The following is a 26,657-nucleotide window of genomic DNA, read 5'->3' as shown; positions in this document are numbered from 1 at the left end:
TTTGTATTGTATGATAATACATGCAAAGCATGTGTGCATCTATGTTATAAAATCACGTGGGCAATATTGGTGATTGCTAATGTAATGATATAGTTGCTCCTGATAAGCCTATCAACATGCTCACTAATTTATTTATTAATTTTAGTGTGTGTGTGTGGGGGTGCTTTATTTATTTTGAATAGTAACAATATGTAGGCCTATATATTATAATAAATATAATGTACTGTTTTTGCTGTACTTTGGATCAAATAAATGCAGGCTTGGTGAGCTGAAGACACTTCTTAAAAAAAAAAACATTACAAATCTTACTGTTTAAATAATTTGACTGGTAGTGTATGTATTGTCACCATGTTTGCTTTGTCTTTGTCCGTTCATTGTGTTGCTCACATCTGTTTTGTGTTTTCTCATGCAGTTTCTGCTATCTCCCGTTTTCCTGGGTCCCAGTTTCCTGCCACTGTTTTGGATATTGCACCCATGATGTCTTGACTCTTCTGTTGTTTATTTGTTTGTTTGTTCCTGATAAACTGTTTAACTGCACTCATTATGGAGCTCATTATGCAGGCCTTTGTCTTCTCAGGTGTGAGTCACAGCATTATCCAGGATAGTTCACGCCCTCTCACATAGACCCTTTCTACTCAAAAAGTGACTTAGAAAATTTAAATCAATATATTGTTTTCTCTGCATGAGTGAGTTCTAGGCTACAAGATCCAGTTCTCAAAAGTCTTGTGAACAAATGTTCTGTATGTGTTTTATGGCCTTATTTAAGTTACTTTAAAATTTAAGTTTTTTTCTAACCACGCATAAACGTTGTTTTCTCAAAAACACAATCACGCACATACATGCTGCTCACATATTATTGTAGCCCAGTTTGTGCTGAATACAGTGTTTTTAGACTTTAGCCATTAAAATGTTTATAAGCAACTGAAAAATGCACAAATGTCAGGGCATTTCAAAACTTCTCCGGGCCCCAAAACACCCTCAGACCCCAGAGGGTTAAGTTTTGCCGCCACGCCTTGTCTCCGAACTGGAGTCTGTGACCGCCTCAACTTCTACCAGCCACAACTCCGCATCTTCAGCCAACACCCAACCATTGGCTCCCAAGACTTCACTATGAATGACCACTGAACTGTCAGCCAATCAGCAACCTCGGGAAACCCCCTTCCCTGCAGCAATGACGACAAATGGGAATCCCTTAACACAAAGGCAACGCAAGGCAAGTAACCTCCAGATTCTAACTGAGCTGGTGAATTTAATATAAATTTTAGCCTCATTGAGAAACTCAATGCGAGGGTTAATTAAGTGATTGATGGTTGTTCAGGTCTATGCAATAGCACATATTGCTGTAAACTTGGGATTTCACATTTTCATTCTCTAAACTCATCCTTTCCTCACTTTCTCTCTTTCTGCAACTTGTGTGAATGCCTGTGTTCATGTGTTAGATTAGTTTACATGTCTTAGATTTATCCAATAAAGTCTTATTTATATTGAAAAGAGAAGTATCTTGTGTTTTGTGCTTACAAGTTAATGTCTTAATCTGCTGATCTTGTTACTGTGCTTATTAATAGTGTTTTCACTATATTTGGGATTTTAATATCCAGTGCAGAGTTGATGTTATACGGCTTGTTCAGTGAATTGCTGCCGACTCAGTGATCAGCCGTAAAACAGTGAGTCTGTTCAAATTCCCTATAAAATCATAAATGATTCCCTTTGAGCTAAATTGACCTGTTTCCCTTATTATTATTATTATTAATAATTAACATTTTTAAATAAGACGTTAGTCATTCTTGCTATAAAGCAAGTCACTGTACATGCATAACATGTCTGTTATTCCATGTATATTCTGGCATTTGTCCTCATCCCCCAGTTTAGAGACAGGAAATCATAAAGGGATGGAAAGGTGACACCCTGATTTCCAGGGATTCCCACTTGGCACCACCTGCTCTTTTAAAGCAACACCCCATACAAGCTAACAGGGTGAGTGGCTCAGAAGAGAGCGTGATGTGGTTCACTCTGATTATTTCTCTATACTTGCCCCTTGACTGTTTATCTGCAGCTTCAATCTTCAGATCAGGCACATGCCAGCTCCAGAGACACTTCAGGCTGAATGGGGTGTACCAGGATGGAGATGTTATACTTGGAGGCCTGTTTGAAGTTCACTTTTTCACAGTGTTCCCAGAGCAGAGCTTCAGAACAGAACCAGAAGAACCATACTGTGAAATGTGAGTCGGACTGATTGCGTGACTAAACAGAGAAAGATTAAATAATTATTCAAATTAATATATATAATAAATATGGATGTTATGATTTCTTTTCCCTCTTTTACCTCAGTTAATTTGCTCGAATGATGTGATGACCACAGCAATGCTATCTTGACACAATATCTGTATCGTAACCACTGTATATTTACTGTATGCACTGTGTATATAACTCGTGAACTCTTGATGTTTTTTCTATGTATTAACTTTTGTATTAATTAGTCATGTATTTATTAATCTCTTTTTAATATCACAAATTTATTTATCTATTTACTTACTTGCATTCTTACTTATTTCCTTAGATTTAATATGGAAAGCTTCCAGCATGCACAGACCATGGCTTTTGCAATAAATGAGATCAATAAGAATCCCAATCTGCTGCCTAATATCACTCTTGGTTACCACCTTTATGACAATTGTGTGATGCTAGGAATGGCATTCCGAGCTGCCATATCCCTTGTTAGTGGAACAGATAAGTCATCCTCTGATCTTAATTGTACTGGCCCTCCTCCAGTGATTGGGATTGTGGGGGATCCAAGTTCAACTCCATCCATTGCAATTTCCAGTGTTCTGGGGCTATTTCGAGTACCTATAGTAAGATGGCATACAAAAAGTAAAAATACACTATATGCATATTTTTGTTATATATATCCTCATATATATTTGTTTGGGTATGAAAACATTACAAAAGCACTGATATTTATTATTATTATTATTATTATTAATTTTTATTTTTATTTTTAATTTTTATTTTATATTGACTGTCATGTTATTTCTCTGTCTCATGCCCTCTCCCTCTGCCCCATTTAGGTCAGTCACTATGCCACCTGCACCTGTTTAAGTGACAGGAAAAAGTACCCCTCTTTCTTCAGAACAATTCCCAGTGATGCCTTCCAGGTACGGGCTATGGTGCAGATCTTGAGGCATTTTGGATGGACCTGGGTTGGTCTCCTCTACAGTGATGATGACTATGGCATCTATGCTGCTCAGTCCTTTCATCAGGAAATGCAGCTATCTGGACATTGTGTTGCTTTTTCTGAAATCCTGCGCTATGATAACAACCCCAGAAGCATTCAGCATATAACAGGAGTGATTCAGGCCTCTACAGCTAGAGTGGTCATTGTTTTTTCCCCTTCATCCCTAGTAATACCTTTGATGGAAGAAGTGGTGTTGCAGAACATAACAGGCATGCAGTGGATTGCGAGTGAATCTTGGGCCACTTCACCTGTGTTTCACACTTCACGCTTCCTGCCTTTCCTTGCGGGCACACTGGGCATTGCTATCAGGCGTGGGGAGATTAAGGGGCTTCATGACTTTCTGTTACATCTGCGGCCCACCAGTCATCCAAGAGATAATATGTTGAGGATCTTCTGGGAGAACATGTTTGGCTGCAGTTTTGAGACTGGGAATAAAGAGACAGATGGAGAGCAAATGAAAACAGTGTGCACAGGACAGGAAGATCTGACCACAACAAACACAACATACACTGATGTTTCAGAGTTGAGAGCAGCTTATAATGTCTATAAGGCAGTTTATGCACTGGCACATGCACTTCATGACCTGATGCAGTGCGAGGAGGGGAGTGGACCATTCATTGGGAACAAATGTGCCGACATAACCAATCTAAAACCGTGGCAGGTAAGACCCACAAGTATAGTGCAGATTCTCTCCAGGTGTAAAAGCAAAATATGTCCTCTATATTAATTTAAGATAAACACATAACACCTGTTCTTTCTACAAACTGTACAGCTGGTTCACTACCTACAGAAAGTAAACTTCACCACAGACTTTGGGGATCATGTGTCATTTGATAAGAATGGAGATGCTCTGGCCGTCTATGATGTAATGAACTGGCAGCCGAACTCTGATGGAGCTATAAGGATCTACACAGTCGGTGTAGTAAATGAAGAGTTGGAAACAGGGATGGTGCTCACACTGGATGAGGATGCAATATACTGGAACTTTGAAACAAAAAAAGTAGCATTGCCTATTAATGTATTTCTCTCGCTCTCTTTCTTTTTGCAAGTCTAAATGAGAGTCTAAAATGAGAGTAAATCAATGTAATAACAAAAAAAAAAAAAAAAAAAAAGAAAAGCTAGTCATTATGTTAAACAGGTGGCAAAGACATGAATTATAACAGATGTCTCTTTTAGCCTCCACGGTCCGTGTGCAGTGAGAGCTGCCCCCCAGGTACCAGACGAGCCACAAGAAAGGGCCTTCCTCACTGCTGTTTTGATTGCCTACCATGCAGAGATGGAGAGATTTCAAATGCAACAGGTGAGCAGATTATTGTTGAATAGGAGGGAGGGAAAAAAAGAAGAAAATGATTTCCTTTCTTTTCTGATTTCCAGATACTATTGAGTGCATGGTGTGTCCAGTTGAGTTCTGGTCCAGTCCAAATAAGGATCAGTGTGTCCCTAAAAAAGTGGAGTTTCTATCCTATGAAGATCCTCTGGGCATCTCTTTGACCACTGCTTCCCTGCTTGGCACCTGCTCATGTGCTCTTGTGATGATCATCTTCATGCATCACCGTAACACTCCCATAGTACGTGCCAACAATTCAGAGCTCAGCTTCCTGCTGCTTTTGTCACTCAAACTGTGTTTCCTGTGTGTGCTGCTGTTCATTGGTCAGCCACAGTTATGGACATGTCAGTTAAGACATGCTGTCTTTGGCATTAGCTTTGTCCTGTGTATCTCCAGCATCCTAGTCAAGACTATGGTGGTAATAGCCGTGTTCAGGTCATCTCGACCAGAGGGGAAGGGTGCAATAAGATGGTTTGGAGCTGCTCAACAAAGATGTACCATTCTGGTCTTAACTGCCATACAGGTTGTGATATGTGCAATCTGGCTATCAACTGCTTCTCCAACACCCCATAAAAATAACCTGTATATTCGGTCTATAATAGTCTATGAATGTGCTATAGGCTCAGTGGCTGGTTTTTCTATGCTGCTGGGATACATTGGACTTTTGGCAACAGTAAGCTTCCTGTTAGCCTTCCTGGCAAGAAATCTTCCAGATAATTTTAATGAAGCAAAGTTCATCACATTTAGCATGTTGGTCTTCTGTGCTGTCTGGATTGCGTTTGTTCCAGCATATGTGAGCTCACCAGGGAAATATGCAGTGGCTGTGGAGATTTTTGCAATTTTAGCTTCAAGTTTTGGATTACTGGTGGCCATATTTGCCCCAAAGTGTTACATAATCCTTTTACATCCAGAGAGAAACACTAAAAAAGCCATCATGGGAAGACAAGCACAAAATAAATAGTTCTACAGTACTGTGAGGTAAAATTGTGAACTCTTATTTAAAACTATTTTATTGTTTTGGGTATATTATTTTATTAACTGAACACATTCTATTGCCATCCCTAAAATTAAATATGCTAAAATGTATTTGAAATACATTTACTTCATGCTAAGTATACTATAAGTGCATTTACATATTTATGTACTTAATAAATGTACCCTGCAATTATACTTTTAGTCTGCTAAATTGGAACAACTATTTATTTTTATTTTTTATTTATTTATTTGTTTTGCTGAAGTACAACTAAAGATGTTCTTAAATATTTATGATTGTGCTAAAGCGGAACTATTGCAAGTACACTTCAGGTACACTTTAAATATACGGCATTTAAAGACAGATATTATTGAAAGATTATACAATCCTCATCAATAGTGACATTCAAACACATTTTAGGCTTAATATTAAGAAATGTGCATTTTGCACAAGTAGTGCTTCAAATAAAGATTAATTATATTATATTATATATTATTTATTTATTTATTTTTTACATCAGTAAGTCTTGAGAAATAGTTAGTAAATATATTTGAACTATACTTAGTATAAAATTAATTTATTTTAAATACATAACTTTTTACTATGGTCGTCATATCACCCAGACCTAAAACTTCTCAATGTTAAAAGCATTAAAGGGTTACTCCACCCCAAAATGAAATTTTTATCATTAATCACTTAACCCCATGTCATTCCAAACCCATAAAAGCTTTGTTCGTCTTCGGAATACAATTTTATATATTCACGATGAAAACCGGGAGGCTTGTGACTGTCTCATTGACTGCCAAACAATTTTCTCTGTCTTGGCCCAGAAAAGCATGAAATACGTCATCAGAATAGTCCATCTGCCATCAGTGGTTCAACCGTAACATTATGAAGCTACGAGAATACTTTTTGTATGCAAAAATAATGAATTTATTCAACAATTTGTCTCCTCTGTGTCAGTGTAGCGCCATTTTGGAGAATATCTGCTGGACGCAAAGTGCGCAAGCTCTTCTGTGTCACACCGCACGGATACGTTGTTTTCCTTTAAATCAAAGTGTAAATATATCCGTTCGGTGCGGCTGACACAGAAGAGCGTACGCACTTTGCATCCAGCAGATATTCTCCAAAATGGCACTACGCTGATGCAGAGGAGACAAATTGTTGAATAAATTTGTTATTTTAGTTTTTTTTGCATACAAAAAGTATTCTCATAGTTTCATAACTATACGGTTGAACCACTGATGGCAGATGAACTATTCTGACGATGTCTTTGATTCTTTTCTGGGCCAAGACAGTGAAACGTATATTTACGTTTTCATCGTAAATATATTAAATTGTATTCCGAAGACGAACAAAGCTTTTACGGGTTTGGAATGACATGGGGGTAAGTGATTAATGACAAAATGTTCATTTTTGGGTTGGAGAAACCCTTTAAGTAAGCACATTAATCCAACAGTATGACTTTCTGTAAAGCTGCTTTGAAACAATGTGTGTTGTGGTAAGCAATATACAAATAAATTTGACAAATAATTTATATTTTCATATCTATAAACAAATAAGCAATATATATTAACATTCTTTACATATTTATCCTTGTGAAATTTTAACACAAATGTTTGTAGTTCGAGGTGAGTCCACTATTTATTAGGACTTTTACCCACAATGTACGTATTAAAATAGAAATATTCCAGAATGATTAAATGCAATTTACACTTGACTTACTAAATGAATGAGGAGAAAATATTGTTTAAAAAAAATTCCATTTTGATTACATAAATCAAACTTTCTCACATGGTTGATTTATAGTGTATCATTCCCATGAGAAATGCTTTGAACTATTCACGTCATGTAGTAATTGCATGAATTTTGTTGTTCAAAATGGTGTATCATCATAATCAGCTCCCCAATTGAAGATACATAATATGAGATACCGCTCCATTATACCAACACTATATCAAGAACATTCACAAGAGAAGCTATGCCCTCAATGTACAGGAAGAAAAATAAATAAATAAATAAATAAAATATATATATATATCGTCGCTGTCAGGCGGAAACCTATGTCCAAATTTCGTCAATTTCATATTTTTTCACAAATCGATGCTATTGGTCAGTCCCCACATGGGTCTGTTAATTTTACAAATTATTAACCAATCTAAAGTGTTGAAAATAGCTTGAGAGCAAATCTCTTAACTCCATTGGACACTTCAACTGTCTGAGAAGTCTCGTAACTCCACTTCTTCTTCACTCCACGGTTTTTATTTATGGGAGAAAAAAGTGTTGTCTACTGGCGCCAAGTAAGCCTATCTTTGGATAACTCTGTCTGTTTTTTAGACAATAACGAGTGAAAATAGCTAGGTTAGATACATTTGAGTAGGCCTGTTTTGTTAAAAATCGATAGCTGTAATGCTTCGGTGCAGAAGGAAGCCCATGAGCCACGTAGGTAAATTTGCAGATTAGGCTATTAGCCTATTAGACGGCCTAGTCAGCTCATCGATTTTTGTATTGCATCACTTATAGCTCTTAAACCTTTAAAACAGAGTTTAGGAAGATGTATGTAACCACAGTCGTTAGCTTTGGTTAACTATTGAAGCCTTTTCTCTTGTCAAAAGGCTCAATGCGACCGCCAACTTTTTTGCGTGCAGATTAATTTCCGCCTATTAGACAGCCTCAGTTTACCGTTTTATTTTGGTATTGCATCACTCATAGCCCTAACGTTTAAAATAGAGTTTAGGAAGATGTATGTAACCACAATCATTAGCTTTGATTAGCTCTTAAAGCCTTGTCTCTTGTCAAAAGGCTCAACGTGACCGCAGACTTTGATGAACACTGCTGGCAGCAGCGACGTCTGTGTCCGTACCATTTTTATCAATAACAGCATAATCTCGTATATCCCTGCTCCCAAGTCATAAATCTTGTATCTCCAATTAAACATGATTTTGGGGAAATGTTGTGTTAATGTTGGTACACAATAGTATATGATAGCAATATAAAGTATAATACCTACTTTAACGATACAATGTTTAATAACTCAATAAATATGCCATTTTTTTTAATTTCCTGAAAAATAATGGTTTTGGAGATGTGGGGATTCCGCCCGACAGCGACGATATATATATATATATTGAAGCTACCCACCTGTTGTGTCACGGAAATCACCATTTCAATAGAGCAGTGGTTCCCAACCCTGGGTCTGGGTCTGCACCTCCGAGGGCAGTGCTTGCAGGTTCACCACCTGATCCCTGAAGGGCGTGGTGGGAACCTTGGGCACACATCTGGGCCGGGGTCTCAGGATAGCGTGAGAGTTGGCTGACCCTAATTCCAGGCATGATTCGTTGACAGAAAATGCATGCAGGTCCCCTACCCTCTTGATGGAAGACAGCGCAGTTAAGAGCACTGTCTTTATTGACAGAGTTCTCAGCTCTGCGGACTGCAATGGCTCAAAGGGGCCCTCTGCAATGTTGTAAGCACCAGAGGGAGATCCCAAGAGGGTACGGGGTTAGAGCGAGGAGGATTTAGTCTCCTCGCGCCCCTCAGGAGCCTGATGATCTGGTCGTGCTTCCCCAAAGACTCACCATCTACAGCAGGGGTACTCAAATTCAGAGGCCAAGTGGGCCGCATTTAAACTACATAAAATGTGCAGGGCCACAAATTACAGTTTGCTTCATCAGACTTTATTTAAGATAATATTTGCAGATTTACTGATTTAGAAATACAGTTTATTACTTATCGAAGTCTTGCTTGTCCTTGTCCTATTTAACCCTCTACCGCACGCATTATGATAGACCTATAAAAAAAAATATTTGAATCTTTTTCTTTTCTTGGAATGGCTTAACTTGAAGTGCTGTAAAAAAAAGGGAAAAAAATATTATTTTAAGGTACTTTATGATTTGTTGCCATACGGCAACAACATACAACAGTGGATCTAACTTAGAATAAGTGTAAGTTTATTTATAGTTAATATTTTTCCTGGTGTTCTAATAAGCTTTAACACGGTACTTATAAACTTATACATACTTTCCAACAATTTCTGCTTTTATTTATTCCATTCTTTTTAGCTGAATGCTTTATATTCTTTGAATTTCAATACATTTTTCATGAATATTATTTAAATTTCAAATTTATACAGTTAAAACAAATCTAATACTGTATATCATGTATCATAAAACACTGACATAAAACCAAAAACACTGCAGTTCATGAAAATTCGACATTACGCAATCTTATGAGAGGAAGACTATGAACTTGAGGCTGAGCACCCATTTGAGACACCATGGTAGGCCAGTGGCTCACTGATGTAATGTTACCTGTATTCATATCTAATCAAAAGTAAAATTGCCATTTAAATTTGATTTGATCTATTATACACATGCCATTACCATACAACTAATCAACATTATATCACTAGCATTAATGATGTTATTGTTATTGTTACAGCTTAACAGATTGCAGCTGACCTAGCTAGCTAGCTAAACTATTGCAATAATATCATTCCACTATTGCACAGAGTTGCCGCTTGGCAACACATACATTTGATTGATTTACCAAAAACAAATTTCATAAAAACTTTTTTGAGTAGTGAATATGTCATTATAACTTATCTGAGGTGATCTTTATGATTTTTTTGTGCATGTGACACGGGCTGGTCCTTGTTTTTTACTGATGTTTTAGTTTGCTTTCAGCAACTACTGACAAGAGACGGCAGTCTATCAGAAATCGCTCCACAGAAACAAACTGCATGTCACGTGACTTAACCAAAGCACATCATTGGCTAAACAAAGGTCTTCTCTTTCCAACCAAAAAACGAGAATGTTCTCTTAAAGACACAGTGGCAAGGAAATTAACACAAAGTGTATGTTGCCATATGGAAATACCATGCGGGAGAGGGTTAAAATAACGCAGAGCATGAAAATATATATAGGGCCTATATATATTTTTAAAAGTAAAAATCTGGAACAAAAAATTGGATTAAAAGTTTGTTTTGCTATATTGATGCAAAAAACAAACAAAAAAATGCATATTGAACAAACTCAAAATACTACAACTAAAAACATTCTTGAGCAAATATAGTTCACAAATTTCTTTAGAAAGAAGTATTATACAATGATTCTGGAAAAAAAAAAAAAACGACAACTAAAAATAACAATTTACTAGTTTCTAGAGAAAATTGCTGCAGTCTATTTATAGAATACAATATTCAACGAATTGATTAAAAAAGTGACTTGTTCATAAAGACTTCACTTGTTTCATTCCTGAATGAATCAACGTTTTTTGAACAATCTCATTTTAAGTCACTTGTCTCCACCTGCGAGCATTACATTGTAATTGATACAATCTTTATTTGAAGCATCGTCACTTTCAATAAGATGATTTTGTTCGCTTCTGTAGATAGCGTTATATCCGAGCTATACACTTTTATTCCAGTACTTCTGTGATTGTTTGAATGTCTGTAACACAAAAATAACGATACGAAAGACTTTGTAAGATGTTTCATATACGTAAACTGCTCTCTCTGGATCAGCGGCAGCGTGAACGCAGATTTGAATGTCACAGTGTCTGATTAGGGTTTTAATAGACAATCCTGTCATTTATTAACAAGATTGCGTAGGTGGTTGAATCTGTTCGCTATCTGGCTATTTATTTAATATCCAACTGTATATGACAGTAAAGATACGATGCGACAATGTGGTTTATCCAACCTGGTCTCACAGAATTCTGTGTAATGACCATGGACCCTTAACTTCGAATCTGTGGTGGCATCACGGAATCGCTGAAAATTCCATGATGGGCTCACAGAAGTGATACCAATGCAAGTCAGTGACAGGCATCAGCCGTGGTGCACGCACGGATCCATTACACGGAATTCTGTGAGACCAGGTTGTAAATTACATTGGGTAACAACATTGCCGTTATTGCATACATGTTGTGGTGTGATTTTTCAATGTAAACAGCCACAACAGTTTTATTTATATTACATTACACATTTATGAGCACGTAACCCAACCCTTGCCCCTAAACCTTCCATTTGTCAATAAAACAGAAGATACAACAGACAGACACAACTACCATCATAATTTATTCAAAAAGTATTAATGCTCCAAGTCTTCAGAGGCAAAACAATTGATTTGTGAGAGGAATAGACGCGATCGCCGTCTCCGTCTGCCGTAAAACTATTCCTATGTGTTGCAGTCTCTGTGCGTAAATTCAAAAAATGCCGCCAGAAGAAGCCTTACGTCAGCTTTGGTTGTGAAATGCCATTGGCTCTTGCGTGTCTCGTGATCGATTGCGTCATGCTGTTGTGACAGGCTATTGGTTCTTGTATGTCTCGTGACCGATTGCGTCATGCTACGGGACGGGAGTATCTGTTTGAATGAGATGTGAGCGCGTTAACGGAGCGGGATCATTTTCAGCGATTAAAACCTTGTTTTACTCTCTTCTTCACATAAAGACTTTGAATGGCTTCAGGAGACTTGGAATGCAACACGACTTGTTTGTAATGCTTTTATACTGCTTGTTTATGGTCATTTTGCAATACATACCTGTGATATATATATAGTTTGTAAAATATGCGCTGATGTCTATGGAAGCAGCAATAATGATCCTTACAAATATAATCTGAGGACATGTTTTATTGATATCATAAACAATAAAGTTTACTCTGCTCTTCTCCCAGTTTACTGGAGACTTACTTTAATGTGTTTCGGGAGGAGAGGATGAATTTACATGGTGTAAAGCCCACAGCTTGGATTCAGCGCGAACAAACATGGCGGCGCCCATCTCCCGGTAACTAACACGGTCATTATAAAAGTGTTTAAACAACCCAATACATTTACTTGCACATATTTCAGAATCGGAATATCAGATATTTCATAATATAGCGAGTATGTTTGTGAATATTAATAATAAAAAAAAGGAAAAACTAAATAAAAGCAATCCATGTGTCATACAGCGCTATCGTGGCTGCGGTGTGTCACATGACAAGCATGATGCGTCACCATAGAAACAATAAGGCTATAATTCTAAAATAACGGTCGCCTAAAAAAACTCATGCCGGGGGCTCAGCTAGAATATTTTAAACTCACGTGTGAAAGGGTTAAGGGTCCGTGGTCATTACACGGAATTCTGTGAGACCAGGTTGGGTTTATCTGTGTTCTTCAAGCCATCTCTGGTATTTTCATAATAATAAAGTATATTTATAATCCAATGCTAATCGACATAGCCTTTATTACCATATAGAATATATTATCTGCCTCGTTCTGTGACAAAAATCGCACATCAGCTCACATAATGAAGTTATTTCAAACACTCGACTGATGTAGGACCTCTTTTGTTGGACAACGCTTGTCTTTTAAGTTGTTTGGGGCGTGCCACATGTTGCTTTTTAATTGCATGTTAGCTACATCGCTCGCAGAGATTGAGCAGCTTTTACAACTGTATAGGCCTACATTTAATGAAAAAAATCGAACTGCCTAATATTTTGGCGCAAATTGTAAAAAAACATACATTAATCTTCAGCATGACGCGGGCCACAAAATTAATGGAGACGGGCCAGATGCGGCCCATGGGCCGCCTGTTGAGTACCCCTGATCTACAGGATCGTGATGTGTGGCTATTGCAGATCTGGAAGCAGGTGCCAGAGGGTGCCCCATCTCTGAGAAAGTAGATCTTTCGTCAGAGGAATGCGCCAGGGAGGTCCTGTCGTAGGGAGCATTAGTTCTGGGAACCAGCTCCAGTTGGACCAGTAATGCGCAACTAGCAGGACCTGCTCCTCATCGTCACTGACTTTGCACAGTGTCTGTGTAAGTAGGCTCACTGGGGTAACAAATATTTGTGTAGGCCCTGGGGCCAGCTGAGCGCCAGTGCATCTGTACCGAGGGTTTCCCCCAGTCAGGGAATAGAACAGCTGCAAAGTGTCTCCATATCAGCTGGACCAAGAGCATGCTGCTGTGAAAGCCCATCTGCACAATTGAGCAGGCCCAGAATGTAAATGGCACAAAGCAACCTCAGATACTTCTGACTCCATAGGAGGAGATGGTAGGAGAGTTGTGAAATGCAATGGGAGTTTAAACCACACTAGTGGTTGATGTACGCAACGGTCGCAGTGTTGTCCGTACAGACCAGTACGTGCTTGCCTCGTAGCAGCATTTTTAAGTGGCCCAGCACAAGGCATACTGCAAGCAACTTGAGGCAATTGATATGTCAATGCAGATGGGGGCCCATTCACATCCCTCGAAGATGCATGAATGCATGATGCATCTCTGAAGTCCCAACTGGCTGAGGTGACTGGGCACCATGTCCCTGTGCTCGCACAACTGATCCCATGACTGAGCCAGAATGAGCCAGTCATTGAGACAGTTGAGAATGCAAACTCCCACCTCCGCCAAAAAAGGGCCACCTCCGCAACCTTCGTAAAGACACAGGGCGACAGGAACAGTCCTAAGGGAAGGACCTTGTACTGATATGCCAGTCCCTCAAGCGTAAAGCACAGAAACGGCCCGTGCTGAGGGAGAATCTAGACATGAAAGTACGTGTCCTTCCGGTCGATCTCTGCATACCAATCTCGGGGGCAGGTGCATTCAAAAATGCATTTCTCCGTCAACATTTTGAACGGTATCTTGTGAAGGGCCCGGTTCAAAACTCACAGGTCCAAGATTTGTCGTAACTCACCACCTTTCTTGGGTACAATGAACTAAGGGTTTTTAAAACCTCAACCTCATATCGTCTGGAGGGACCAGCTCTATTGTGTCCTTAGTAGGGATGCACTGATACCAATACCAGTATTGGTATCGGGCCCAATACTGAGCTCATGTACTCGTACTCCTACTCGTTAAAATACCCCGATACCAAACGCCGATTCTACACAGCATGTGATAAGAGCCATATTCAGACAAAGAAACACTGAAAACAGAACAACAGACAACAGAATGGAGTTATTAGAGATTAAGGATGTCTACAAAGTATATGTGTCAGGGAAGTAGACTCAGGACAGATGTTAGATTTTAATGAAGATACTTTATTAAACAGAATGAGTTTGGAGCGCAATATGGGTGAATAGCAGGTGAGTTGATCTTCCAAAACGATATTGCAGATGAGCAGAGAAATAATTGAATTGTCTTTGCTTACAGGAGATTGAGGACTTGCTGGAGAGCACACACCTCAGTAATGGCTACACAGAATATTGGAGGATGACGATGGGGGAGACAAATGTTGGAGAGGAGAACAGGGGGTAAGTACAACAGGTAAGTCTTTCGTAGATTCAAAGCTTGGGAAAGCCAGGAGAGTCCACTTCGTTGAGCCGAGACCGGACGATGAGTGAGACTGAGGTGTGTGCTTATGTACTGTGGCTAAGTGGCTGTGGTGATTGGGATCAGGTGCAGGTGATTAGTATTCAGGTGAGGGTGCTCTTTGTGATGATGTGGTGAGAGAGCCTGGCCGCTCCGTGACAATATGTATGCAATGAATATAATGTTATGAATATATGAGTGGCTTTGAAATATAAATCGCAGCATGTTTCAGATGAAAAACCGCGACTTCTACGTATATCTTTAAAATGAGGCAGAAGTCAAAAAAAAAAAAAAAAATGAACCAGTTGTTACAGTATATAAAATCAAATCAAGTCACTTTTATTTACATAGCACTTTATACAATACTGATCGTGTCAAAGCAGCTTTACAGAGTCAAACAGGAAACTAGTTTGTCAATAATGCAAGATGACATTAACAACTATTTTTTCCAGTTAAAGTCAGTTCATTGGTGATTCAGTGTTGACATAATCCAGTTGAGCTCGCTTCCAATAATGTCTGTGCAATCAGCCAAGCGTCTCCAAATAAGCAAGCCAAAGGTGACAGCGGCAAGGACCCAAAACTCCATTTGTGACAGAAATTGAGTAGAAAACCTTGGTAGCAACCAGGCACGGTCAGGGGGGGCAGTTCTCCTCTGACCAGACGAAACCAGCATGGCGTGGTTTAATTCTAGTTACACAGGTCAGATTGAGCAGAGGACTTGACTGGTTCTCGTGGTCTTGTCCCAAAGGCCAACGAGGTCTTCAGAGGTGATCTGTCTGTAAAGCTCATCTAGCTGACATGTTTTCTGCTGACATTCAGGGCTGTAGAGGTCATCTCTAGGTGCCGATCCACCATCTGATCTGGATACGGACTGGGTGGAAACATTCACCTCAGAATAAGAATAAAACAGACTAATATAAGCACAGATGTCACTGAGAACAGTAAAGCACATTATAATTGTAGTAAAAACTCTAAACATTTACACATATTTCGTTTCGTCTGGTCAGAGGAGAACTGGCCCCCCGACTGAGCCTGGTTTCTCCCAAGGTTTTTTTCTCCATTCTGTCACAGAGGGAGTTTTGGTTCCTTGCCGCTGTCGCCTCTGGCTTGCTCAGTTGGGGACACTTAATTTCTAGCGATTATCGCCGATTTGATTGCACAGATACTATTTAAACTAAACTGAGCTAGACAATGACATCTCTGAATTCAATAATGAAATGCCTTTAACTGAAAATTGAGTGTTTAATCTTATCATTATACATTACTGACACTCTATCCTCCAATTTGATACTGTTAAGTGCTTAGACACAATCTGTATTGTAAAAGCGTTATATAAATAATGGTGACTTGACTTGACTTGACATATTACCTGGAATTAAAACAATAAACTCCTAGTCTTGAAAGTACACAGTATGTAGTTGCAGTGGAGTGGTCTGGTCATGAGCCAGTGTTTGGTGCCTTGGAAGAACTGACTGGGTTGCATCTGAAATCTTGCAACAATGACAAATCACCAATTAAACCTTTGGCCACACCCTGATGGAGAAAGAAAAGTACATTTTAAGTAAAAAAAAATGAAATGATGCCTTTTAAATCATTTACAATGTATCAGTATCAGTTAATTAAATTTGTGATGAAACAGAAGTTGCAATATTATTATTTTTATTTGGCACAAATCCATTCCACAATCCATTGCACAACAGGGAACATTAATGCTAACTGGATTTGTAATAGAACATACATTTCATATTACAGGGCTAAGTTACCTCAAATAGCATAAAAAATTATATCAAAATATAATGGTCCTGCCTGTTGTTGATAAATACCAGTGGTGACGTTTTACAAATTGATTGATCAATTGCCCCAATGTTTATTGAGCCACGGTCTTACCCAGTGCAGGAACTCGTGTGCACAATCTACTGATTCACTATCTAGGGAACTGACTTAGATGCTTTGAACGGCCTTGTGAAACGATTCAGTTGTTCATTTTCGTTCAGAATGACGATCTTCTCTTCCGAAGTGCCATTCACGAGACTAGAAATGCTGTATAACATCAATCCGCCCTGTTTGAAAAGAGCACATTTCACCGTGGCTTGTTGTTAGTCACATTTAATGTTGTCTTTTTACTTCACGGGACAATTGCAAAAGTTTACAGATGCAAAAACCCATTCAACACGCCCATGATAACTTCAAATGAGCGTATTACTGTGGTTTACATTAAGTTGGACGTTTCATAGATTTCGGTTAACGTTAGTCGTGTTAAGCATAATGGCTTATAAAAAAGAAAGACCGCGCAATCGCTTCATATCTTTTCACGTCACGGAAACACAAAAATATCATACAACATTAGCTAAATTTCATTATAGTAACTATTTAGCTAAATTAGCTAAAGTTCATTATAGTAACACAGCTTTTGATATTAAGTGTTTTATGGATTAAACAAGGTGAAAGACCACATTCCCTTCATTTAAATTTTCATTTAATGACATATATAAAAACATTGAATAAGCATTGTATGATATGTTGTACGTTTGTGTATAAATATATACGTTTTAAATAAAACATTTACACCTTTTAAATATACCTTTTTATAAATTCAGTCTAACATTAAATACAAATATTTATTCAGTGTCACTTGACTTACCTGAGGCTTGAACTTGATATACACTGTCTTATATCCACTTTTCTTCAGACATACAACTCATAAAACACTAAATGTCCACTCAAAACAATATATGTTGCATGATTTTCTCGTTAAATTTAGTCTAAAAGAATAGCATTAAATTAATACATTTTATTTAGTGCAACTTACCTGACGCGTGAACTTGACAAGATGGTGGCGCTGTTTCTCCCACAAAGTCACTCAGGCTTGTGCACATGCAGAATGATCTCAGTGTTGGCTGTATTTGTTTTTATTAGTTTAGTCAGCATTTAGCATTCTGAAAGTTGACTGGATTTGAAAATAACCATTCATTTAATGTTTTTAAAATATATTGTGCAGACTTAATATAATTTGTCTTCTCAACTAAGCCCAAGCAATAATAGTTCAACTTAAATATGTTTGCCCTTACAAGATTTTGTTAATTGGATTTTTTTACAGTGTACCATTTCTAAGCACTAAACATAAAAAGCACTATATTTTTTTCTTGGATTTGTGTGAATAGCTGTTTGGCTGTTTGGACTGGACCATATTCAAATGCAGATTCAACAATGTACAATGTAACACAGCAACGTGTAAAAACATCCAGATATATTTGAGATGTTATGAGATTGTAGTATATACAAGATTGTGGAAAAGTTTTAAATTTAGCTGAAAAATGTATGTGCATTGAAAAAAAAATTTTTTTAAAATTGTGTAATTGGTGTCATAAATGACATCTTTATTACAAAAAATCTCATCTCTCATTTTATACACTTCGAACTCTAATTACAGCACGTTGTATACAGCAGGCCTTGATAATATACAAACTAATAAAAAGTATGATGATATTAATTTATCATTATAAAACTAAAAATTAACTATAGTTAAAGCTGCAGCTCGTTAGTTTTGCCTCTTTGTCGCCATCCATGTTTGAAAACCTGGAATTGCAGCTGCTTGCGGAATTATCTTACGTGCGTGGGGTTGTACTCTGGCATACTTTATACTTTATTCTCAAACTAACAACATCAGCATTACGTCACTATGAGTATAGTGTGTATTAGCGTGTAGATGTCAATTTACAGTTTAATTATGGAGCGAATTTTGTGCCAATATTCATCAAACAAATCCAGTGTTTTGCAAATAAACACAATCTGCTTTGCAAAGAAAACTGGTCTTTCAAACAAATGCAAACTGATTTGTAAATACAAAACTATTTGAGAGAAAATGCAGAGGTATGGACAAATATGTATTATGTGTTACAACTGTGAGACTCATTTGCCTTTTTATGACGAAATGTGACTTGATTTTCTCACAAATGCGTGCAGGCAGATTTTCTCACATGTGTGCGAACAGATTTTCTCACAAATGCAATTGGTCAATTTACGCTAGTCTCTCGAGACCCGAAGCACCTCTTTACCTTTTCAGGGAATACAGCAGACCAAAATTAGTGGGGAACAGGTGAGTTTCTGTCTTACTATATCTATAATTAACCATTTAGCCTAGGTGTTTTCACAAAGCGTCCCAACTACAATGTTATTGAAATTCACAATTAGTGCTGTAAAGTTGTTAACATGATTGATTAGTTCAAAAATCAGTAGTGACATGGCTAAACATTTAACTAGGCAGTCTTTCTCTATAAAAACTGATCCATTCTCTGTATCTATTTTCCTCTGTTGGATCGCAGAATATAAAATGTATTGGCTACATATGTTGATACAATTGTTCAACATTCAAAAAAATGCAGGGGTATAACAATAAATTGTCACAATATATTGTAATACTAAATGCAGATATATTTTGGATAGCGACAACTGTGTACCAAAAATTTATTTTATTTTTACGTTAGGTCAAGTAAGATTTATTGTCATTCTGCTATATATGTTGAGACATAGCCTACAGTGAAGAGAAATGTTGTAGGCTACCTCTGCAGTAAAAGTTTAAAACTATACATAGACAACCTACTGAAAGGAATAGGCTAAACTAATTACAAATAGGCTACTATAATCAAACTAGTTTAAGTTCAGATGAGCTTTATTGTGATTCAGCTATATAAATGCCGATACACCTTTCGAAAATTAACCATGGTATTACTAAATAAATACCATGGTATTTGCAGAAAAGCTGCCATTACAGAAATGGTAACCTGCAAAAAAAAAAAAAAAAAAAAACATGGTTACCACACTTTTGCTATAGTAAAACCAACTTTAATTTTCGTAAGGGATATCATAGTTTATTATCATATATGTTTATATATAGCATACAGTAGTTTATATACATACCTTTTACTATTTACCGTCTATATACTACCATTTAAAACTAAAAATGGCCTGTAAGGAGATATTTCATATTTCAACCAATATTTTACTCTGAATACTGTTTGGAAAAGTCCAACTGAAAATATGTAGCTTTTTATATATAGTCGAGCAACATTTTAACTCATGAAGTTAAGAATAAAAGGCTACTGTCAGGAATTATATTAGTGACTCTTCAAAATGCAAACGTTCGTCATTCGAGTCACTCCGAGAAGAGTCCTCGCTGTCCAAAGTGTGTCTTCACCTGTGTAGCGTGCCATCGTCCAACACGCAGAAAAAGAAAGTAGGCTGAATTCTATGATGAAGCTTGACATTTTGATGCTATTTTTCAGGGGCATCTACATGTTTACCTGGCTGATCTCAGATCATTAACATGTGAACAGAGTGCTCAGTGTGAGGCGGGATCACATTACAGGAGAAACTGTACCTCTCCAAACTTTCAGACAGATTATATAGGCCTAATCAGAGAATATTTGTTCTATTTTGGTTTATTTAAAAGTAGACATGCATGTGAGGCACATATTCACTGAGATTCAGGCTGTTTTATTAATGTGCAAGTGAAGAAAATTCCCAGTGACAGCAGAGAACGCATCCTGTGTTTTCTTTATTTTACAAAAGCACATTGTTCTGTTGTTATTAAGACTATACATAAATAAAAGTAGAACCTTTGCAGTTTAAAACTATGCAATACTCGTATCTGTATTTTTAGTTATTTTCATGGTCATCATGAAAACGTGACAAAACCCATGTTCTTCGACCCCAAAGATTATTTTCTAATCATTCCATTGTTAAAATCCTTCTGCATTACCGGTAAACCACTGTTTATTAAAACGCTGAATTTAGTATTATATCAGCGTGAACTTGATCCTTCTCCCCAATTCACAGGACAAGAGTGACACCAGAAGATAAATATTCATCGTTTTGCTTAGCTAAAAAATTACATAATTATTTTAGACACAAATGATTGCACAGTGTTATAACATTTTAAAAGTTTTAGATATTGCACTAAATAATGTGATTTGTTTTCAATTTTTTTTTGTTAATAATTAATGACCTCTTGGGTGATATTACTATATCTGATACTAAATTAAATTGTCTAAGCTTTCATTATTGGTACACAGTATTGTCGCTATCCATAATACATTTGCATTTTAAAATTACTATATATTGTGACACAATATATTGTCATACCCCTGCAATGTTTTGAATGTTAAACAATTGTATCAACATATGTAGCCAATATATTCTATATCCCGCGATCCAACAGAGGATAAGACATACACAGAATGGATCAGTTTTTATAGAGAAAGACTGCCTAGTTAAATGGTTAGCCATGTCACTACTGATTTTTGAACTAATCGATCATGTTAACAACTTTACAGCACTAATTGTGAATTTCACTAACATTGTAGTGGGGACGCTTTGTGAAAACACCTAGGCTAAATGGTTAATTATAGATATAGTAAGACAGAAACTCGCCTGTTGGTCCCTCCACTCATGTTGGTCTGCTGTATTCCCTGAAAAGGAAAAGAGGTGTTTTGGGTCTCGACAGACTAGCGTAAATTGATCAACAGCGCCATCTGCTGTTTTTGGATTGCATTTGTGAGAAAATCTGTTTGCACACATGTGAGAATATCTGCCTGCACGCATTTGTGAGAAAATCAAGTCACATTTCGTCATAAAAAGGCAAATGAGTCTCACAGTTGTAACACACAATACATATTTGTCCATACCTCTGCATTTTCTCTCAAATAGAGTTTTGTATTTGCAAATCAGTTTGCGTTTGTTTGAAAGTCGAGTTTTTCTTTGCAAAGCAGATTGTGTTTATTTGCAAAACGCTGGATTTGTTTGTTGAATATTGGCACAAAATTCGCTCCATATTTAATCTCAAATTGTCATACTATTTGAATTTCATATTAAGAAATTATTTTAACCCAAAAAGCAAACTATGCTCCCTTCGAACTGGTTTTCTTTAAAATTGAAATATTTTGTAATCCCTGGCTATCTGTAATCAGAAGCATATTTAAAACTGTAATATAATTTAATTTAATTTGTTTCATAAGCACATAATCCTTTGTGGATCACAATCCGCCATCAAAATGATACATTTAATTATTTAAGCTGCTGTGAGAAAAGGCTAAACGATCTGTCACCTACAGGATCCTCACATTCGCATGTGCTAGCATAGCAGCCTGGACAACTTCTTTATGTTTACAGATGTGATGTAATGACGCAGTGCCATGCTCGAATTTCCCACGAAAACCTACCCATACCACTCAAATTAGAAAACATTATTATAAGCTAACCATTGTCAATCTGGCTAAAGTAAGGCAATAGTTTTGAACACTGGCTGGTTATGTACTTGTTCAATTATTGATTTCGGATAATTTTTAACCAAAAAAAAAGTTACGGACTGCAGCTTTAAAATATATTGTTAATATTCTGTTTTATAATGATTAATTAATAATGTCATACTTGGTGGAGTTGAAGGTCCCCAGAATGACAAAGATGACGTCTTATTTTCCAGAGAGGCCAGTGGCACCACCTGCTCTATAAAAATGTGCCACATGCAATCTTTATAATGAATGAGTGAGCTGAGTGAAGAGTGACATAAACAGAAAAAGAGAGAGGGATGTGGTTAATTCTGCATATTTGTTTGCTCCTGTCTTGTAATTATATCTCTGTAGTTTTTATGGCCAGTTCAGGGACCTGTAAGCAACAAGGACACTTCAAGCTGAATGGGATGTACCAGGATGGAGACTTTCTCATTGGTGGTCTCTTTGAGGTTCAGTACCTCAAAGCATTTGCAGAGCTGAGCTTTAGAACAGAGCCAAAACTACCACACTGTGAGCTGTGAGTCAGACCATACACACTGAAGAAAACCTAATATAACTGGAAAATAGAAAGTGTGTTTTTTTTTTTGTTTTTTTTATGTTGGCATAGGCACTAAAATGTCAATGATAATCTAGTACAAGTAACTGATATCATATTACATGATGGGTGACAGGACTGAAATCATTCACTGCATATGTAATATATGTACTATATATATATATAAATATATATAATGTATGCATATGTGTTCCATGAAGATATTTTGTAAATTTCCTACCGCAAATATATCAAAACTTAATTTTTGATAAGTTATATACATTGCTAAGAACTTAATTTGGACAACTTTATAAGGTGATTTTCTCGATATTTAGATTTTTTTTTTTTTTTCACCCTCAGAAACCAGATGTTCAAATAGTTGTATGAAATTAGATAATTAACCACAGTAATATATATGTGTATCCCTGGACCACAAAACCAGTCATATGGGTCTTTTTTTTTTTAAATTGAGATTTATACATCAGAATATGAATTGATACATACTGAAAGCTGAATAAATAAGTGTTCCATTTCTGTATGGTTTGTTAGGATAGGACGATATTTGGCTCAATTTAAAAAAAATTGACCCATATGACTGGTTTTGTGGTCCAGGGACACACATATATATTACTGTGGTTAATTATCTAATTTCATTTGCATTGTCTTCTCCAGCTTCTATATGACAAGCTTCCAGCAGGCACTAACAATGGTTTTTGCTATAAATGAGATTAATAGCAATCCCAACCTGCTGCCTAATATCACACTTGGTTACCAAATCTATGATAACTGTTTAAGGCTTGGAGTGGCATTCCGAGGTGCTACAGCTCTTGTTAGTGGGACAGAGGAGACCGTCTCTGACCTCAACTGCAAAGGCCCACCACCAGTGATTGGAATCATAGGTGATCCAGGTTCTACTCATTCTATTGCAATTTCCAGTGTCCTGGGGCTGTTTCGGCTGCCTATGGTAAGAGACACATTTTTTTTAAACGTATATCAGTCCATCTCTTCTGCAAACTTTTTATTTTTTTATTTGTTTTAATAACATTATATTTGGATATATACCATGTTGTAATCACATGTTCAGTAATAATAGCTGCAAATTGTGTTGAATTATCACAAATTTATTTCTTCCAACCAATAAATAAATAAAGCTAGTGGCTTTAGTACTGATGACTTTAGGTTAATCTTTCTCTCATCTCTCTATCTCTGCTCTTCATTCTGCTAATTAGATTAGCTACTACGCCACCTGCTCCTGTTTGAGTAACAGGAAAAAGTATCCCTCTTTCTTCAGAACAATCCCCAGTGATGCCTTCCAGGTGCGCGCTATGATTCAGATTTTGAGGCATTTTGGATGGACTTGGGTTGGTCTGCTCTACAGTGATGATGATTATGGAATCAATGCTGCTCAATCCATCCACCAGGAAGTGCAGCAGTTTGGAGGGTGTGTGGCCTTCTCTGAGATACTGCCCAATGATAACAACCACAAGGAAATACAACGCATAGTTGGAGTCATTCAGGGCTCCACAGCAAATGTGGTGGTTGTATTTTCCACCTCAAGCTATTTGTTGCCTGTTGTTGATGAGATGCTGTTAAAAAATGTCACGGGCAGACAATGGATTGCTAGTGAGGCTTGGGCCACCTCACCTGTGCTTCTTGCTCAACGATTTAAGTCTGTCTTAGGGGGTACATTGGGTATTGCCATCCGACGAGGAGAAATTCAGGGGCTTGCAAATTTTCTGCTACGCCTTCGTCCTGACAACAACTCACAAAACAATATGGTGAGAATCTTCTGGGAGAACATGTTTGGGTGCAATTTTGACACTGAAGGCAGAGAGGGGGGAAAAATATGTTCAGGGCAAGAGGACCTGGGCAACACAGACACACCATACACTGATGTATCAGAGCTGAGGGCCTCTTACAATGTATACAAGGCAGTTTATGCCCTGGCATATGCGCTTCATGGCCTGATGAAGTGTGAGGAGGGTAGTGGACCATTTGGTGGGAACAGCTGTGCCGATAAAACCAACCTGAAACCCTGGCAGGTAAGACCCACAGTTATAGTGAAGATTCTCTCCGGGCATATAGAAGAGTTGAATGTGGAAAAACAATATATGCTGTGCTCTATATTAATTCAAATTTCAGATAAACATATAACAACTGTCCTGTCTACAAACTGTACAGCTGGTTCACTACCTACAGAAAGTGAACTTCACCACAGGCTATGGGGATCGTATATCATTTGATGAGAATGGAGATGCTCTGGCCATCTATGATGTACTGAACTGGCAGCCGAGCTCTGATGGATCAGTAGTTGTCCGCACAGTTGGTGTGGTAAATGAAGGGGCGGCAACAGGAAAGGTGCTGACACTCGATGAGGAAGCAATATACTGGAACTTTGAAACAAACAAAGTACTTATCATTTTATCTTAAATGCCATCTTTTGTGCAAATTACTTTTTACAAATTTAAATAAAACAATGAAGTGTGAATAAATAATAATGCAGTGTATCCCCAAGACCATCAGATAATGCAAACACAGTAGAGACATATCAGTGCCTGCCTGAATAACAACAGATGTTGTCTCTTTCAGCCCCAACGGTCTGTGTGCAGTGAGAGCTGCCCCCCAGGCACCAGGCGAGCCACAAAGAAGGGCCATCCTGTCTGCTGTTTTGACTGCCTGCCATGTGCAGATGGAGAGATTTCTAATACAACAGGTGAGAAATAGTAAAAGGTATCCTTGAAAATTGTGCTCTGAAAATAAAGCTATAGAATGTCTTTTATCTTTTTCTCTGTTTCTTTCTCATGCACAGATGCTATTGAGTGCATAGAATGTCCAAATTATTTCTGGTCCAACCCAGTAAAAGATTACTGCATCCCCAAAGAAGTGGAGTTTCTGTCCTATGGGGACCCTCTGGGCATCTCTCTGACCACTGTGGCCCTGCTTGGCACCTGCTTCTGTGCTCTTGTGATAGTCATCTTTGCTCATTACCGCAAAACTCCTGTAGTACGTTCAAACAATTCAGAACTCAGCTTCCTGTTGCTGTTTTCACTGAAACTGTGTTTCCTGTGCGTGCTGCTGTTCATTGGCCGTCCGCAGTTGTGGACATGTCAGTTAAGACATGCTGTGTTTGGCGTAAGCTTTGTCCTGTGCATCTCCAGCATTCTGGTTAAGACTATGGTAGTAATAGCCGTGTTCAAGTCATCTCGACCAGAAGGTAAAGGAGCAATGAAATGGTTTGGAGCAGCTCAACAAAGATGCACAGTTCTGATCCTAACAGCCCTCCAAGTTGTGATATGTGCAATCTGGTTATCAACTGCCTCTCCAACACCTCATAAAAACAGCCGATATATCAGGTCTATTATAGTCTATGAATGTGCTATTGGCTCAGTGGCTGGTTTTTCTATGCTGCTGGGATACATTGGACTTTTGGCAGCAGTAAGCTTCCTGTTAGCCTTCCTGGCAAGAAACCTTCCAGATAATTTTAATGAAGCAAAGTTCATCACTTTTAGCATGTTGGTCTTCTGTGCTGTATGGATTGCATTTGTTCCAGCATATGTTAGCTCACCAGGAAAATATGCAGTGGCTGTAGAGATATTTGCCATCCTGGCTTCAAGTTTTGGATTGCTGGTGGCCATATTTGCCCCAAAGTGCTATATCATTATATTACACCCAGAAAGAAACACTAAAAAAGCCATAATGGGAAGAGGTACACAATATAAATAGATTTACATGCTGTGAAAACCTCCAACTGATATGCATATCTGATAGCGTCTTTGTTTTACTTGAATAAACAGAATAAACAATACACATTACAAACAATCACAAGCAAATGTCTTGAGAATATTTCATAAATTTACTGATTTCAATTTACATATATACATAAATAAACAGATGAATGGATGAATAAATGAATGAATGAATAGATAGATAAACAATATGAATCATATGAAATAGCCAGGGCCAGCTAAAAGCTTATTATTTATGAGATAGGAATCCTCTAGTAACTAATGTAATAAA

At 37.6% G+C, this 26,657-nt stretch overlaps 2 protein-coding genes across 2 annotated transcripts; both read left to right on the top strand.

The window, feature by feature from the left end:
- Window positions 1-1,998: 1,998 nt before the first annotated feature.
- Window positions 1,999-5,520, top strand: LOC131524312 (extracellular calcium-sensing receptor-like). Its single transcript, XM_058751329.1, has 6 exons — window positions 1,999-2,219; window positions 2,558-2,849; window positions 3,066-3,893; window positions 4,005-4,232; window positions 4,409-4,532; window positions 4,607-5,520. The coding sequence occupies exons 1-6, from the start codon at window positions 1,999-2,001 to the stop codon at window positions 5,518-5,520; spliced, it is 2,607 nt and encodes an 868-aa protein (XP_058607312.1).
- LOC131524314 (extracellular calcium-sensing receptor-like) lies at window positions 4,738-26,363 on the top strand. Its single transcript, XM_058751330.1, has 7 exons — window positions 4,738-4,800; window positions 22,457-22,622; window positions 23,313-23,604; window positions 23,870-24,682; window positions 24,822-25,049; window positions 25,230-25,353; window positions 25,450-26,363. The coding sequence occupies exons 2-7, from the start codon at window positions 22,462-22,464 to the stop codon at window positions 26,361-26,363; spliced, it is 2,532 nt and encodes an 843-aa protein (XP_058607313.1). The 5' UTR covers window positions 4,738-4,800; window positions 22,457-22,461.
- Window positions 26,364-26,657: the final 294 nt, after the last annotated feature.

This window comes from Onychostoma macrolepis, chromosome 18 (genome assembly GCF_012432095.1).
Source record: "Onychostoma macrolepis isolate SWU-2019 chromosome 18, ASM1243209v1, whole genome shotgun sequence".
NCBI lineage: Eukaryota > Metazoa > Chordata > Actinopteri > Cypriniformes > Cyprinidae > Onychostoma > Onychostoma macrolepis.
The sequence above is the reverse complement of the archived record's forward strand: the minus strand, read 5'-3'. Positions and strand labels throughout refer to the sequence as shown.